This window comes from Asterias amurensis, chromosome 3 (assembly GCF_032118995.1).
Source record: "Asterias amurensis chromosome 3, ASM3211899v1".
NCBI classification, from domain to species: Eukaryota; Metazoa; Echinodermata; class Asteroidea; order Forcipulatida; family Asteriidae; genus Asterias; species Asterias amurensis.
Window position 1 is genome coordinate 13,274,699 of NC_092650.1, and position 16,092 is coordinate 13,290,790.

General features: G+C 37.1%; 1 protein-coding gene across 1 annotated transcript in view; it reads left to right on the forward strand.

Moving 5' to 3' along the window:
- LOC139934920 (guanine nucleotide-binding protein G(o) subunit alpha-like) overlaps nt 1-16,092 on the forward strand; it is a 49,406-nt gene that overhangs the window by 15,560 nt on the left and 17,754 nt on the right. Inside the window, exons 3-4 of the mRNA XM_071929344.1 lie at nt 13,369-13,510; nt 13,976-14,136. Of these exons, the coding sequence (XP_071785445.1) occupies nt 13,369-13,510; nt 13,976-14,136 (303 nt within the window). The remainder of the gene's footprint in view (nt 1-13,368; nt 13,511-13,975; nt 14,137-16,092) is intronic.

Sequence of the window (16,092 nt, forward strand, 5' to 3'; positions counted from 1 at the left end):
ACGGTATACAATTATTAAGACCTCTGACGTACAAGCACCTTTGCACTGGTTGTAAGATGTCATTTCTACGTTATCAGAATTAAAGGAACACGTTGCCTTGGATCGGTCGAGTTGGTCTTTGAAAATCGTTCTATAATCGTTTGTTTTAAAATGCAAACGGATAGAAAGATGTTGCAAAAATAGAATACAATGAACTACACAAATATGCCTTGAAATTGCGTGGTTTTCTTTTTACCTCATCCATCGACTAGCACGGTCGGCCATTAATAGTTCGCGACGTAAAAAGGAAGTGTGGATCATTATTCTACTTGTAAAACATCTTTACAACCATATGCTTTTCACAACAAACGGTTTAAAACGCTTTTTATAGACCAACTCGTCTGATCCAATCCAAGGCAACGTGTTCCTTTAATGTGCAGTTACATCGATACATACCGACTTAGGGAGAGAGAAGCTATTCAAGCCCTCTTTTGACTTCATTATTTATCGGCTTCTGTGGCATCAAGATTTCAGGCAGATTACCACAGTCATTTTTTATCTCAAATAACAAAGATTTAGAGTGTATTACAACAACATATCAAACCCTAAACAAAATGGAAATGAACAGCTAAGAATTCCTTTCGAGGCTTCGTCGAGTAGCGATGCTATTTTCTTTGGTAAAATAATGATCTGTTGCTGCTCTGGTTTAAATGAAATAACCGCAAAATTGTTTGTTCTGAACTGTCACCAGATCATAATCTGCCTAACGGCTAATAAGGCATACTACCATTGGATACTAGACGCTAATTATGAATTGACCAAGCTGTCGGACTCAAATGGCGCTGTGTTGTATAAGTCGCTTCCATTTCAATTAAAATATAGACAGCCGAATTTTAATTTCATATGCAATGCACTTGGCCTGACTGATTCATGTATCATGGATACTGAATTCATTTGCGTATGTAGCAGCGACGATGAAGCGGCATTGAGCGTTGTTGTTTTGCTACTTGCCAAGCGTAACCGCACAGATGTCACAGTGACCTGTAATTGACCGAGGCCGTGGATTTCATCAAGACGTGACGCAATATCATCTTGACATTATTCACAGTTACCCATGCGGTACAACGAGTTGTAAACCTGCTTTTTGTAGAGTGCAGTTAATACGTTTTATATCTATGTCATCTTCATATTGACAGTACTGCAAAGGGGATCTACATGATGACAACAATCTAGTCTACAGTATAATTATATTTTAGCAATTATTGTTTGATAACATATCTAATTGTAGTGTAACAGTTTCACTATTTACACAACCATAACAAATCATTCCCTCTTTTTTTTTCGTTTTCGCGTTGTTGGTGTGAAAAACTACAATTAGCATGGCAAGCTTGCATTAGCATTAAAATAAACGTTATTGCAGTTGGAAATACTTGTGCTTCCCATCCCAACGAACTAATTGAATGGAGTTGAACATAATTGCCGTTAAGTTCTTTTTGACAGTTTATCGGGCGTCATCGTGTTTAAAGGGAAGGTACACTATTGCTAATCGTCAAAGACCAGTGTTCTCACTTGGTGTATCCCAACATATGCATAAAATAACAAACCTGTGAAAATTTGAGCTTAATTGGTCATCGGAGTTGGGAGAAAATGATGAAAGAAAAAACACCCCTGATGGACGAATTTGCGTGCTTTCAGAGAGGAATAAAATATTTCTAGCTAGAAGTCTTTTATTATTTTAGTGAGAAAATATCTCTATTTCAAAATCTATGCTACTTCAGAGGGAGTCGTTTCCAACAATGTTTAATATATATCAACAACTCTCCAATACTCGTTACCAAGTCAGTTTTTAAGTTAAAGACAGTGGACACTATTGGTAATTGTCAAAGACTATCCTTCACAGTTCGTGTATCTCAACATTATGCATGAAATAACAAACCTGTGAAAATTTGAGCTCAATCGGTCATCGAAGTTGCGAGATAATAATGAAAGAAGAAAACACCTTGTCACACAAAGTTGTGTGCGTTTAGATGGTTGATTTCGAGACCTCAAGTTCTAAATCTGAGGTCTCGAAATCAAATTCATGGAAAATTACTTTTTTCTCGAAAACTATGGCACTTCATAGGGACCCGTTTCTCACAATGTTTTATACCATCAACCTCTCCCCATTACTCGTCACCAAGAAAGGTTTTATGCCAATAATTATTTTGAGTAATTACCAATTGTGTCCACTGCCTTTAAAAGTGCTTTGAGTAAACACCAAACGTATACCTTCCCTTTAAGTTAGGCATACGTCCCTCTTTTCCTTTCTCATCTACGGAAAGCAGTATACCTTTGCATAATTTCCGTGTGAATATTTTCATGCACAAAAGTCTCAGTTCTGTATAATATAATATTATGGTAACAGTTGATATCCATTTTGAAAACATAAATCAAAGTGGGTGGCGTATATTTACCATCACTCTGAATAACTGAATGGTGAAAGCCTAAGGCCTGAAATTATCACTTTTTCTTAAAGTTTTGTTTATTTCATGGATACGGAATAACATTTGCTGGTACCCCGCTAAGATCGTGACCAAATCATATTCAGGGAGCAACAGAGCTGCAAGCCTTGACGGGGTACCCGTGAGACTACGCTTTAAAGCGCAAGATTCAAGCAAACACCTTTTGATATTTTGTTTATGATTTTTGGTATGACCCTGTTGCTGTTGAAGCACTGTATACGAGAACCTTATTGGCGATTTTCAATTTCTTACAAGACGCACGCTGTGATTTCACAAGAAGATTATGATAATAGGATTGTAAAACAGTCTAGTCGCAGATCCAGGGGCTCCAACTGCATAGCTTCATCAAGTTCGCAAGACCGGAACTATCTATAATAATGAGTTTGTCATGAAGGCCAACAGTTTTGATGAAAGAATGTTCAATTACAGAACATATTAAAAAAAACTGTGTAATTGTAGGAGCCATCATAAATGGCATTTTGACATGTTCACCTGGACCCATTTACCGGATTACGCAAAGGAGTAATAGGCCTATTAAAGTATGTGGGATATTATTTCGTCCAAAAACTACACCATCATAAAGGTGACAGTACTACACCATCACAAAGGTGACAGCATGTACTTTGGCCGTTTCATGCAATAGATCATCATGTCAGTCAATGAAGTACTACGCAAGTTCTAAGAACAGAAATAGGCAAACTCGGTTGCACTTTAACCTTAAGCCTGGGAAAGTTTATCCGAAAATATCGAAGAAAAACAAAATGGCGGAACTGTGATAGCTGCTTAAGATTTAACACAAAAAGGCTGGGGTTTTTGTGTGTTTTTTTAAAGCGTGGTCACTGTAGCTTGTACGTGCCTTTTTGTGTCGTCTGTTTTGCTCGTTAGGTTGATTTAAATACATTACTGGAATGATTTTTTTAATGATTTATTTTATTATAGGTTACGGTGTTTAGCTTTAAGGGTAACCATGTGCAAAGAAGAGGTAACCATGTGAATAATGTTCATAGTCACCTAAATATATTTAGAACGAAAATGCAGATTGTATGATTTCTGTCTTATAATTTCATACAACTACATCTACATCTACATAATATCGCAATTATATTTCGTTTTGTTGTAGCTAGTATACTTGAAGACGATATATAGTTGTCTCATTTTTAGTATTAAGCTGTGTGTGAATGTTTTTAGTGAAGGTGATTTAGGTTTTTAAACTTTGGGTATTTGTGTGTGTTTAGGGCGGGAGGAAGGCGTCTGCTTGATATTGGTTCGCGCTAAATGGCGTTGCGCGAGTTTTGTAGGATTATTAATAATGGCATTTTGCTTCAGAGGGTTTGCAGACGATTTGGTTTCGATTATTTTCTTCTTTTGGTTGTTTATTAGGTAATTACGTTTTTGTCTGATTTAGTTTTGGTTATAGGTTAGGTTTGTTGGGTCGTTTATGCCCGATTAGTTTGGTTTAGTTTGGTTTCTGTTTGGGGTTGTTTTGATTTGTTTTGGTTTGGTTTGGTTTATGGTTTGGTTTGGCTTGGTTTGGTTTGGTTTGGTTTGGTTTGGTTTGGTTTGGTTTGGTTTGGTTTGGTTTGGTTTGGTTTGGTTTGGTTTGGTTTGGTTTGGTTTGGTTTGGTTTGGTTTGGTTTGGTTTGGGTTTGGTTTGGTTTGGTTTGGTTTGGTTTCTGTTTGGGGTTGTTTTGATTTGTTTTGGTTTGGTTTGGTTTATGGTTTGGTTTGGCTTGGTTTGGTTTGGTTTGGTTTGGTTTGGTTTGGTTTGGTTTGGTTTGGTTTGGTTTGGTTTGGTTTGGTTTGGTTTGGTTTGGTTTGGTTTGGGTTTGGTTTGGTTTGGTTTGGTTTGGTTTCTGTTTGGGGTTGTTTTGATTTGTTTTGGTTTGGTTTGGTTTATGGTTTGGTTTGGCTTGGTTTGGTTTGGTTTGGTTTGGTTTGGTTTGGTTTGGTTTGGTTTGGTTTGGTTTGGTTTGGTTTGGTTTGGTTTGGTTTGGTTTGGTTTGGTTTGGTTTGGTTTGGCTTGGCTTGGCTTGGCTTGGCTTGGCTTGGTTTGGCTTGGCTTGGCTTGGCTTGGCTTGGCTTGGCTTGGGTTGGGTTGGGTTGGGTTGGTTTGGTTTGGTTTGGTTTGGTTTGGTTTGGTTTGGTTGGGTTGGGTTGGGTTTGGTTTGGTTTGGTTTGGTTTGGGTTTGGTTTGGTTTGGTTTGGTTTGGTTTGGTTTGGTTTGGTTTGGTTTGGTTTGGTTTGGTTTGGTTTGGTTTGGTTTGGTTTGGTTTGGTTTGGTTTGGTTTGGATTAGCTTGGTAGGTTTGGTTTGGTTTGGTTTGGTTTGGTTCAGTTCAGTTTGGGTTTTTTGGTGTTTGGTTTGGTTTGGGTTGATTTGGTTTGGTTTGGTTTGGTTTGGTTTGGTTTGGTTTGGTTTGGTTTGGTTTGGTTTGGTTTGGTTTGGTATGGTTTGGTTTGGTTTGGTTTGGTTTGGTTTGGATTTGGTTTGGTTTGGTTTGGTTTGGTTTGGTTTGGATTAGCTTGGTAGGTTTGGTTTGGTTTGGTTTGGTTTGGTTCAGTTCAGTTTGGGTTTTTTGGTGTTTGGTTTGGTTTGGGTTGATTTGGTTTGGTTTGGTTTGGTTTGGTTTGGTTTGGTTTGGTTTGGTTTGGTTTGGTTTGGTTTGGTTTGGTTTGGTTTGGTTTGGTTTGGTTTGGTTTGGTTTGGTTTGGTTTGGTTTGGTTTGGATTTGGTTTGGTTTGGTTTGGTTTGGTTTGGTTTGGTTTGGTTTGGTTTGGCTTGGCTTGGCTTGGCTTGGCTTGGCTTGGCTTGGCTTGGCTTGGCTTGGCTTGGTTTGGTTTGGTTTGGTTTGGTTTGGTTTGGTTTGGTTTGGTTTGGTTTGGTTTGGTTTGGTTTGGTTTGGTTTGGTTTGGTTTGGTTTGGTTTGGTTTGGTTTGGTTTGGTTTGGTTTGGATTAGCTTGGTAGGTTTGGTTTGGTTTGGTTTGGTTTGGTTTGGTTTGGTTTGGTTTATAGTTTGATTTGGTTAGGTTTGGTTTGCTTTGGTTTGGTAGTGGTTTGGTTTGGTTTGGTTTGGTTTGGTTTGGTTTGGTTTGGTTTGGTTTGGTTTGGTTTGGTTTGGATTGGTTTGGTTTGGTTTGGTTTGGTTTGGTTTGGGTTGGATTAGCTTGGTAGGTTTAGTTTGGTTTGGTTTGGTTTGGTTTATAGTTTGATTTGGTTAGGTTTGGTTTGGTTTAGTTTGGTTTGGTTAGGTTTGGTTTGGTTTGGTAGTTGGATTGGCCCACTTGGGTCTTGCACGGCTCTGTGTTGCTTTTGATTACGTTCGATAGGCCAATGCAGTACTGGGCCAAGGCGATATTCATTTATCAATGGCGATTTCTGATCAAGAGTTGTATAACAAAAAATGACTAAGAAGGTTTCACTTGTGCTTTAAAATAATAAAAACAGTAAAAAGTAGAGGCATAAACAAATAAATTAATAAATAAACATACAAATAAATAATAAATTCATTTATCAATTACAGTAGTTGACTACATTAATAAATGAATGAACAAACAAGATTAGTAAAATAGAATAAACTTAAACAATTATTTTGTTATTATTATTATTATTTGAACCGTTGCTATCCGCTGACTTGCATATCATGTCATATATACAGATTTCTTATTTCCATCTTTTTTAAATTTGTACTTTGAAAAAACACGCGGAACATTAGAAGATGCCTTCTTTGATTGATCCATGATTTTAGTCCAGAAGACAAGGGATATAATACGATATTATTCAAACACTTGTTTTGCTCTAAAATAATTCACACGACGTCTTGTCGTATTTTTTTACCGAGAAAGCTTTTTAGTTGATAAAATAACGGCTTGATAATCAAACAACATTTACCGAGTTGTTAAAGCAATGCAAGAGATACGGACTGTAATTGCCGTCTAATTGTTCAAGAATCAGCCACGTCACATGCAACACTGCATCCCGGCTCATCTCAACACAGTGATGGCGAGTTCTATCTATCTCCAAACGAATATCTACGTCACAAGTCTACAAATGCAAACGAGGCATTTTCTGGGCACGAGGAAAATACTGTTTGTAAAATGTCACCTTCGGACTGACAGCATTGGTTGATTGAATGAACAGTAATGGCCGCGCCGGCATTACGACTTAAAATTCTCAAGTGAACTGGGGCGTAAAGAAATAATAATTACATTTTTTTTTGTTAGCATGCTTTGGGGCAAAATGGACTGCAGAAGCCAACCTTAATTTGACTGTTGTTGACATTTGTGTGTTGGGTTTATTTCAGTGTGGAAATCATTATAAGTAGGCTGTATAGAAACACAGCCAATTTTGTTTTTGTTATCAACTTCATAATTAAATTTTCCGCCGTGTGATGTATGGGGCTTACAATAGATTTGCCTGTAATTGTTATAACAATGTGAGAGTACGGTGCTCACTACAGGCCACATCAAAACATGGCAAGAAAACGGCTCCCTCTAAAGTGACATAGTTTCCGAAAAAGAAGTAATTTTCCACGAATTTGATTTCATGACCTCATTTATTTACAATTTGAGGTCTCGAAATTAAGCATTTGAAAGCACACAACTTCGTGTGACAATGGTGCGACAAGGTTTTTTTTTTCTTTCTTTAATATCTCGCAACTTCGCAACCGATTGAGTTCAAATTTTCACAGGTTTGTTATTTTATACATCTTTTGAGATACACCAACGGTGAAGACTAGTCTTTGACATTTACCAATAGTGCCCACTGCCTTTAAATGAGGTATGTTTATAATAATTTCCAAATAGAATGCATAATAATGAAGTGTTTTGACTGAAATCTGTACCATTCTTTAGAGCCGTTGGTTTTATTTTTAAATTTCCCAATGTTGGGAACGCTTTTGACATTGATTTTGGTTATTCACCAAAGAATTATAATGCACCTAACCTAAACGTGAACGTATTTGTGCTATGCAGTATACATGCGACATGAATTCATGTACAAAGTGAGCTTGCCTAGCATAAGAAGGCCAAATGATACAAGAACCCTTGGTATATACGTAGGCTGCGTAGAAGGTAATGAATTAAACATAATAACCCGAGTCCTACAAAACACTGTCTAGATATACTTGTCGCTATATCAGTGCGTGGGCGGTGGGCATGGCCTGCTATAGCTGGTATATTATTATATAGTTCAAGATTATAATGTATTGACCTATATTTGTTCATAAACAGTGAGCGGACTTTACTTACGCGCCAGTAAACCATGCTTTCATTCACCTGTGACAAAATTGGCCATGTTTGGAAACAATTTGACGCAGTGTTGACAGTTTACTCCAGAATGCCAAAAGGAACCTTATTTTTTAATGTTGTATTGTTTCACTGGGCGGCGAAAAGTGCATCTCTTGTACATATATTAAAATTTAAACGTGTATAACTGGTAGTATGACAGATGAATGTGTTTGGATACAATGACTGATTCGTAGCATATAGTACACCTCATGTAATATGAACCAGACCATGCAATCTTAATTGACAACTGCCTTAAACTATCGAGCCCCCCCCCCCCCACCTCACTTAAAAATGTCCGGATACGACTATTTCAACTTATAAGTGACATTTAAACATGTTTAAAAAAATACCAATGTAACATGTGAGAATGGTATTACGCCTACTTTTAATTATAGCAATTACATAAAGCAACTTTAACAACTTTAACAACTTTAACAACTTTAACAACAACAGCAACAACAACAACAACAACAACAACAACAATTAACAAATTTGATGTTCAAATTTTTCACAAAAGAATTTGTTTCCTTTTACAAAAAAAAACAACATAAAAAAAACCCCAGGATTTAAAGGCAGTGGACACTATTGGTAATTACTCAAAATAATTATTAGCATAAAACTTTACTTGGTAACAAGTAATGGGGAGAGGTGGAAAGTATAAAACATTGCGAGAAACGTCTCCCTCTGAAGTGACTTAGTTTTCGAGAAAGAACTAATTTTCCACGAATTTGATTTCGAGACCTCAAGTTTAGAATTTGAGGTCTCGAAATCAACCATCTAAACGCACACAACTTTGTGTGACAAGGGTGTTTTTTCTTTCATTATTATCTCGCAACTTCGACGACCAATTGAGCTCAAATTTTCACAGGTTTTTTTTATGCATATGATGAGATACACCAAGTGAGAAGACTGGTCTTTGTCAATTACCAATAGTGTCCACTGCCTTTAAGCCCGATTTTAAGTCATCATACCCAGTAAAAAATAAGAGCAGAATTGGTTTAAGCAGGCCCACCTATAAAACTTTCAGTCTATCAAAACAATAGGTGTTTCATGAATCGTTCTTGGAATATATAAACGAATTATTTAAATATATAGGCCTGCATGTAAATAAATTATCAAAAAATAGTAGACCAATCTACGTTGGAAACGCGTTAACCTGCAAATAAATAAATGTCTGGAGGCCTATACATTTTGAACACCCTTTTTTCAGAGTTTGAAAACTCAGAAAAAGGCGTACATGATAATCTGACATCCGATGTTTGTTGTTCTTGCTGTTAATTTTTAAATAACCTACAAATGAGGTCAGTTATCATGCCTGCCCAATTTACATAAACGGTATAATTTAATAAATTGAAGCAACAATATTGTTCGACTAAATTTACACCTGTAAACTCTACATTGTGTGATTTTTAAATGTTTCAGTGCAATCACCTTTTTCTTTTGTATATAACTATATTTTTATCGCTGGCAGGGGTCTGGTTTTACACATCTTTTGATGACAGTTTTTATACTTTTGTTTTAACCTTGACAGCCCCCGTACAACTTGTAACTATTGTGTATGTCTAAAGATAAATTCATTCGGCAACCTCCCAATAAGTACTCTCCACTGTACATATAACTGGTCAGTTCAATGTTAAACCATGGGAGCATGTTTGAAAATGACAAATAGAAATTTCCCTCCACTCCATGATATTGTTTTGATAAACCTGGGGTCGATTTCACAAAGAGTTAGGACTAGTCCTAACTTAGGACTAGTCCTAGGAGATATACAAATTGCATGGATAGTCCTAAGTTAGGACGAGTAACTCGTCCTAACTCGTGATCAGACTAGTCCTAACTCTTTGTGAAATCCACCCCCTGGAACCAGTGAATCCAGAATGCCCCCTTAATTCGCCTTGATTTATTTATATAGTATAATTGTTATAATTTACGGAAGTAGAGTTTCGCTTCCTCCTTTCAATGTGAAACTAGAGTCGATGTGGAGGTCTAGAAACCAAACTGTGTCTTAGACTGCTTTCCCTCAACGTCTTCGTTATCCATGAATTGAGCATTTTTATTCCAAACTGCCTTTCTGTAAACCTGCACATTTAATTCACTACATTATTTCACTAAACCCTTTAAAAACACCATGTTATGAGGCATCTACTTCAACTGCACCTTTTAAACGATGCCGTTTGATATGTTGATGTATTTTAGCTTGATTGTTTGTTATAAACATAGCCGGAATCGCAACAGGTTAAACAAGTTATGTAAATACGAATATCACCCGCACGAAACCCCATTGAAAAAAAATGCTTAAGCCGAGCATGCACAAACCCTGGCGCGTATTCAGGTAGATGATACATTAGGCCTGCTGCACCGCTAAATGTCAAAGTGCCAAGCTTGGAACTAGTGCACTTCGTGTTCACCGCAGACAACACGATTCCCGCCAAAAATCTTTGCATAAATAGACAGGTATAGTATATAGGTAAGCAGATGGTAATATCTGGATGATGGTGTGTGTAGTACGGCACTGATCAAGAAGACTACAGCGTGGTGAAACGGTAAATGAGAGTCTCTTTGGGAAATCCGTAATCACGACATTTTGGAAAGGGGAAACATTTTCAAGGATTGGTGATTTCAGATTCCTTCGTGCATCAGGTTGAATCAAATGCCATTTTACTGCGAGGTGTTTGCCATCCGTGTGCGGCTAATTAAAGCAGTAGACCTACGACGTGAACTTGATGCTTTGTGCGTAGTTTAACTGCCCGTATCTCACATGGCTTGTGTTAGGAATCCCTTTAAGTGCATTATGCACGGCATATAAGGAAGGTCGAAAGCCAATAACACTGTCAGGCATTTTAAAGTAGGCCTACGTGAATTTATGAGAGGTATGACAAATATTGTAGCATTTCATAAACAAGTAGCCGTTTGATTTATTGTCTTTTTTTCACGGCAGCTTTTATATCAGTCTGGTTTATTGACTGTTTGGTACATCATGCTGTAGATTTATACGATTGGATGAATGATCTATTTGCATAATCACCACACCAGTAAACTGTTTAATTAATTTGATTTCCACTCTTTTTTGGTGTATAGGTAGGGTCTATATCAAAGTAGTCTATGCAGGAAATTTACAGTGTTGTTGGAGTAGGCCCTTTATGCCTAAAATAAAGAGCAAAAAAGGTCTGCATTTGGATTTTTGTCAGATAAACCACCACACTAACCATCCTACCTGATTAAATTGTATTTTCTACTATTTTGTTAAATCTCGTATCGGTTGCCAAGCGGGTAAGAAAAATAATCCACTCAAGCTATCTGCAGCTTCCCGAACTTTTCACCAGTTTAAATGTAAAAACTCGCTAGTTAAAAAAAAAAAATCTATCAAATTGAATTGATTTTATTGGAAGTGTTTTGAAGACTAATTGACACTCATTAAAATCGGACTTTTGGAAGATAACTGAAATAAAATTTTAAAACGTTTGTGTCGTCCTCAAATTCGTCTTTTTCCGAAGTTATGAATAGCTCTTTGTTTCATATTGGAGAACTATATGACATTGGCCTATATAGGCATGTTTTGGGGTGAAGGTGGGCGTTTGCATGGGACAATATCACTGTTTCTTTTAGTGGATTGAAGACATCCTCATTATCATTAAAAAAAATGGTTATAGACAATACCAGTAACTTAATGAAAGCAATTACATTACAGACAATCTCCTTTGGCTCTACCTCTACTTCGCAATCCAGAAAAACTTCTTTCATTTTATAGGATAAGGTTGATTAGGTTTAGCTGCAATGGGTTGTTACACCTGCACCGGCGAGTTGACATGTAATTTCACACTTTCTCCATAGGACCACGTAATAAGGCTGTTGCAGCCAAGCCGCTCTTCCATAAACTCAGAGTTTAAAGGCAGTGGACACTATTGGTTATTACTCAAAATAATTATTAGCATAAAACCTTTCTTGGTGACAAGTAATGGGGAGAGGTTGATGGTATAAAACATTGTGAGAAACAGCTCCATCTGAAGTGCCATAGTTTTGTAGAAAGATGTAATTTTCCACGAATTTGATTTCGAGACCTCAAGTTTAGAACTTGAGGTCTCGAAATCAACCATCTAAACGCACACAACTTCGTGTGACAAGGGTGTTTTCTTCTTTCATTATTATCTCGCAACTTTGATGACCGATTGAGCTCAAATTTTCACAGGTTTGTTATTTTATGCATATGTTGTGATACACCAACTGTGAAGGCTAGTCTTTGACAATTACCAATAGTGTCCACTGCCTTTAAAAAATATAGTTACCCTGGCAGACTGAAACTGATTCTATATGTGGCGAGCCGAGTATCCTCCGTACCTGGCTATAAACGATTTTGCATGAGAGTTGTCAACAAGAGTAAAGGAATCAATACAGGTTGGGACGAAATTCGTGGAACTCGTCAGGGACCGTGTGCCCAGGGTACGTGGCTCCTTCAACACCGAGTGCAATAGCTAATCACATTCTAATATAACGGGATGTGGTATCTTCATGTTCGTTGTTTAATAGTAATGAGGGTCGTATGAGATGTAGAGCATGTAAATGCAATGTTACAAGGACTTTAACCTTATTGCTGTCCTTGGTTTAATTAAGATTTCAGGTCAATACACATATAAAACAGATCTGTGACAATTGTTGAATGGTGACATTACACTCGTATTTTATTTTGTACATATTGTGATAGTTTTACCAACATCAAAAGACTCATTTTCTTTAAGAGCTCAGATAGCTTATGGGTTTTGATACACAAGATTATGCTTACTTCAGAGCATTGTAACATCGGGATTGTTCGAGGAACCTATCTTTCTTTATCGAAGATTACCACCAAAGGATGCCCGTTCGTTGAACTCTTCTCATCTGCTAAGATACCCCTGCATTGGCCGCCATCTTTGATGATACGTGCACGCGTGGAAAGCTATTATCATTGGCTGAGAGTCGTGCGCAGTTGCGTACACCTTACACTTTCCCATGTTTTACATCAGAGATGTGGTCGTCACGTGCAATTCAACTATGGACCGTGCAAGTCTCACGCATAAATTCAAATTTTTTGGGACCACTTTGGTCCCACGTGCATAACTTTAAAGGCATTGAGTGCTATTGGTAATTGCTCAAAATAATTGTTAGCATAAAAACTTATAATAACGATCAATGGAGAGATGTTGATAGTATACAACATTGTGAGAAACGGCTCCCTCTGAAGTAACGTCGTTTGCGAGAAAGAAGTTATTCCCCACTAAAATATTTGAACTTGACTTCGAGATAGACCTCAGATTTAGATTTTGGGGTCTCGAATTCAAGCATCTGAAAGCACACAACTTCGCGTGACAAGGTTTTTTTTACTTTAATTAATATCTCGCAACTTTGACGACCAATTTAGTTCAAATCTTCACAGGTTTCTTATTTTGTGCATATGTTATTGTGATACACCAACTGAGAAGACTGGTCTATGACAATTACCAAAGGTGTCCAGTGCTTTAAACAAGTGAAGGAATCAAACTCGCTCAAGGGGAATGTTCGAACAAACAAGCGCGAGACTTGCACAGTCTGTTCACTTTTAACAATGATGTGTTTATTTGATTTCTTCCAGAATTATTCACGAAGAAGGATTTAGTGATGAAGACGCCAAGGTGTTCAGACCGGTCGTATTCAGCAACACGTTGCAGTCAATGGTATCAATAGTCAGAGCCATGGAGAAACTGGAAATATCCTATGGAGATCCAGCGAGAGAGGTAGGTTGGGAACAAGACCTTCATAAAAAACGATAAACCATTCAAAATAAAACCTAATATAAAACTCATAATATCGCAACAACATTTTAAAATAAATAAAACACCAAACGGAAACATGTTGTGTCTTTGTTAATCATGCAAACAAAATTTTCTAAACCATGAACCATGGTGAAAGACAAATTTTCTTACCAGTCTGCTGCCACCAAGCGTCTTGAAAGTCTCCCATTAAAGTTCACCCTAGCTCCTCCGTCTGAAATCTGCCCTTGATCAAGTTTTTTTTTCATATTTCTGCAATTATAATTGCAAGATGTTGATTTGTTCCATAGAGCTTTACACACTTCTTGTATGGCAATAATTGAGATTTGTTTGTGTAATCAAGTGTTATATCACATGGTTTTACCTGATCTGTGTTTCCAAAGAAAGACAGTAACCCCTCTTGAAACATTTGGACTTTCTCGCAAACAGGATGATTGTAAGATGGTGCTGGACATCGTAAGCAAGATGCTAGATTCTGAACCCTACTCCTCCCCCCTGCTAGGCGCCTTAAAAAGACTCTGGGTCGACCATGGTATAAAGGAATGCTTCAATCGATCAAGAGAGTATCAACTGAATGATTCTGCTAAATAGTAAGTCGTTTTCATTCAACCTTGACATTCACATTGAAAGGGTCTATGTATTTTTTGTAGGACAACAAAGACAATGTCCACATTAAACTTACACAGTTTGAAGATAATAAAAAGCTTCCCTGAACATATTACTTGCTGAGGTGCTGTAGTTTTTGAGAATTGAGTAAAACAATGTCATGAAAATAATTTTCGTCTAAGTGATCATGAGACGAAAATTATTTTTGCATGTAAAAACGTATTTTCATGACTCTTCTCTTACCTCTTCAGTCTCCTGAAGATGACTAGAGCAAGCTAGTCGAAACGTCGAGACCAAAAACCAAAACCCTTTAAAGGGAGGTTTACCTTTGGTAATTGATCAATAAACTATAAGGACCCTAGAAACTTACTTGATGAAAAGAACTTCAGCTGTTGAAAGGAACCAATCCCTTCAAAGAATTGTGGTTATAGAGAGAAGGATTAAAACACATTTCAATATGAGAAACGTTTCTGTATGAAACGTTTCTCACATTGTGTATTTCAATTACGGATAATTCTTCATGTGTGGACGTAACTGCTCTAGATCTTCACAATATCTCAAAAGAAAACGCTACCATTTGTTGAAATGAATTTTACCAGGTTAGTTTTAAAGCCATGGGACACTTTCGGTAAACAGTACTGTCCATAGGCCCATACTCCGGGTATCACAACTTATATATAAAATAACACACCTGTGAAAATTTAGGCTCAATCGGTCATCGGAGTCAGGAGAAAATAACGGGAAAACCCACCCTTGTTTCCGCACGCTTCGCCGTGTCATGACATGTGTTTACTATAATCCGTAATTCTCGATGTCGAGAATTGATTATAATTGTTTTAATGTTTTCTCGAAAAGTAAAGCATTTCATGGAATAGTATTTCAAGAGAAGTCTTTTACCATTACCTTCTGTAAACCCTGTAAGTTATTTGTAAGTCTGTGCACTTGGGGGGGTTTTCTTTTCCGAAAGTGTACACTGGCTTTAAAGGCAGTGGACACTTGGTAATTACTTCAAGTACTTCAAATTAGCATTAAACATTTCATGGTAGTGAGTTATGGGGAGAGATTGGTAGTATAAAACATTGTGAGAAACGGCTCCCTCTGAAGTTACGTAGTTTTCGAGAAAGAAGTTATTTTCCACGAATTTGATTTCGAGACCCAAGATTTAGAATTCGAGGGTCTCGAAATCAAGCAACTTCGTGTGACAATGATGTTTTTTCTTTCATGTTTATCTGTGACTTTGACGACCAATTGAGCTCAAATTTACACAGGTTTGTTATTTTATGTATTCTGCCGTCGATTTCACAAAACTCTTCTTAACTTAAGACTAATATTAGGACTTAGGACGAGTCCCAACCCTGCACTGTAGCATGCAGACCTTAAGATTAATCCTAAGTTAGGACGAGTTACTCGTCCTAACTCGAGATAAGACGAGTCCTAACTCTTTGTGAAATCGACGGCAGGTCTTTAAGTGTAGGATTAAAATAATCGAACGGTTAAAAAAACCGACGGTAAATTTTGCCTTTATCCTATAGATAGATTAAGGAAATGACTCAATTTAAGTGGCTTTTAAAAGACTGCAATCATTTATATTATCTTGTTTTCCACGAACACATCCGACGTTAACTTCTTGTCATCCTACGTTAACTTCTAAATGTCATCAAATTAAGTCCTTCGTTTCTTCGTTACGCAGACCACTCATTTGACTCTGTACTATAGTTCCACATGCAGAAGTTAAACAGTTATGTTTAAAAGTTCAAAGACACTGATGGACACTATTGGTAATTGTCAAAGACCGGTCTTCTCACTTGCTGTATCTCAACATAATTTTTTTTATGCATAAAATAACAAACCTGTGAAAATTTGAGCTCGATTGGTCGTCGGAGTTGCGAGATAACTATGAAAGAAAAAAACACCATTGTCACACGAAGGTGTGTGCTTTC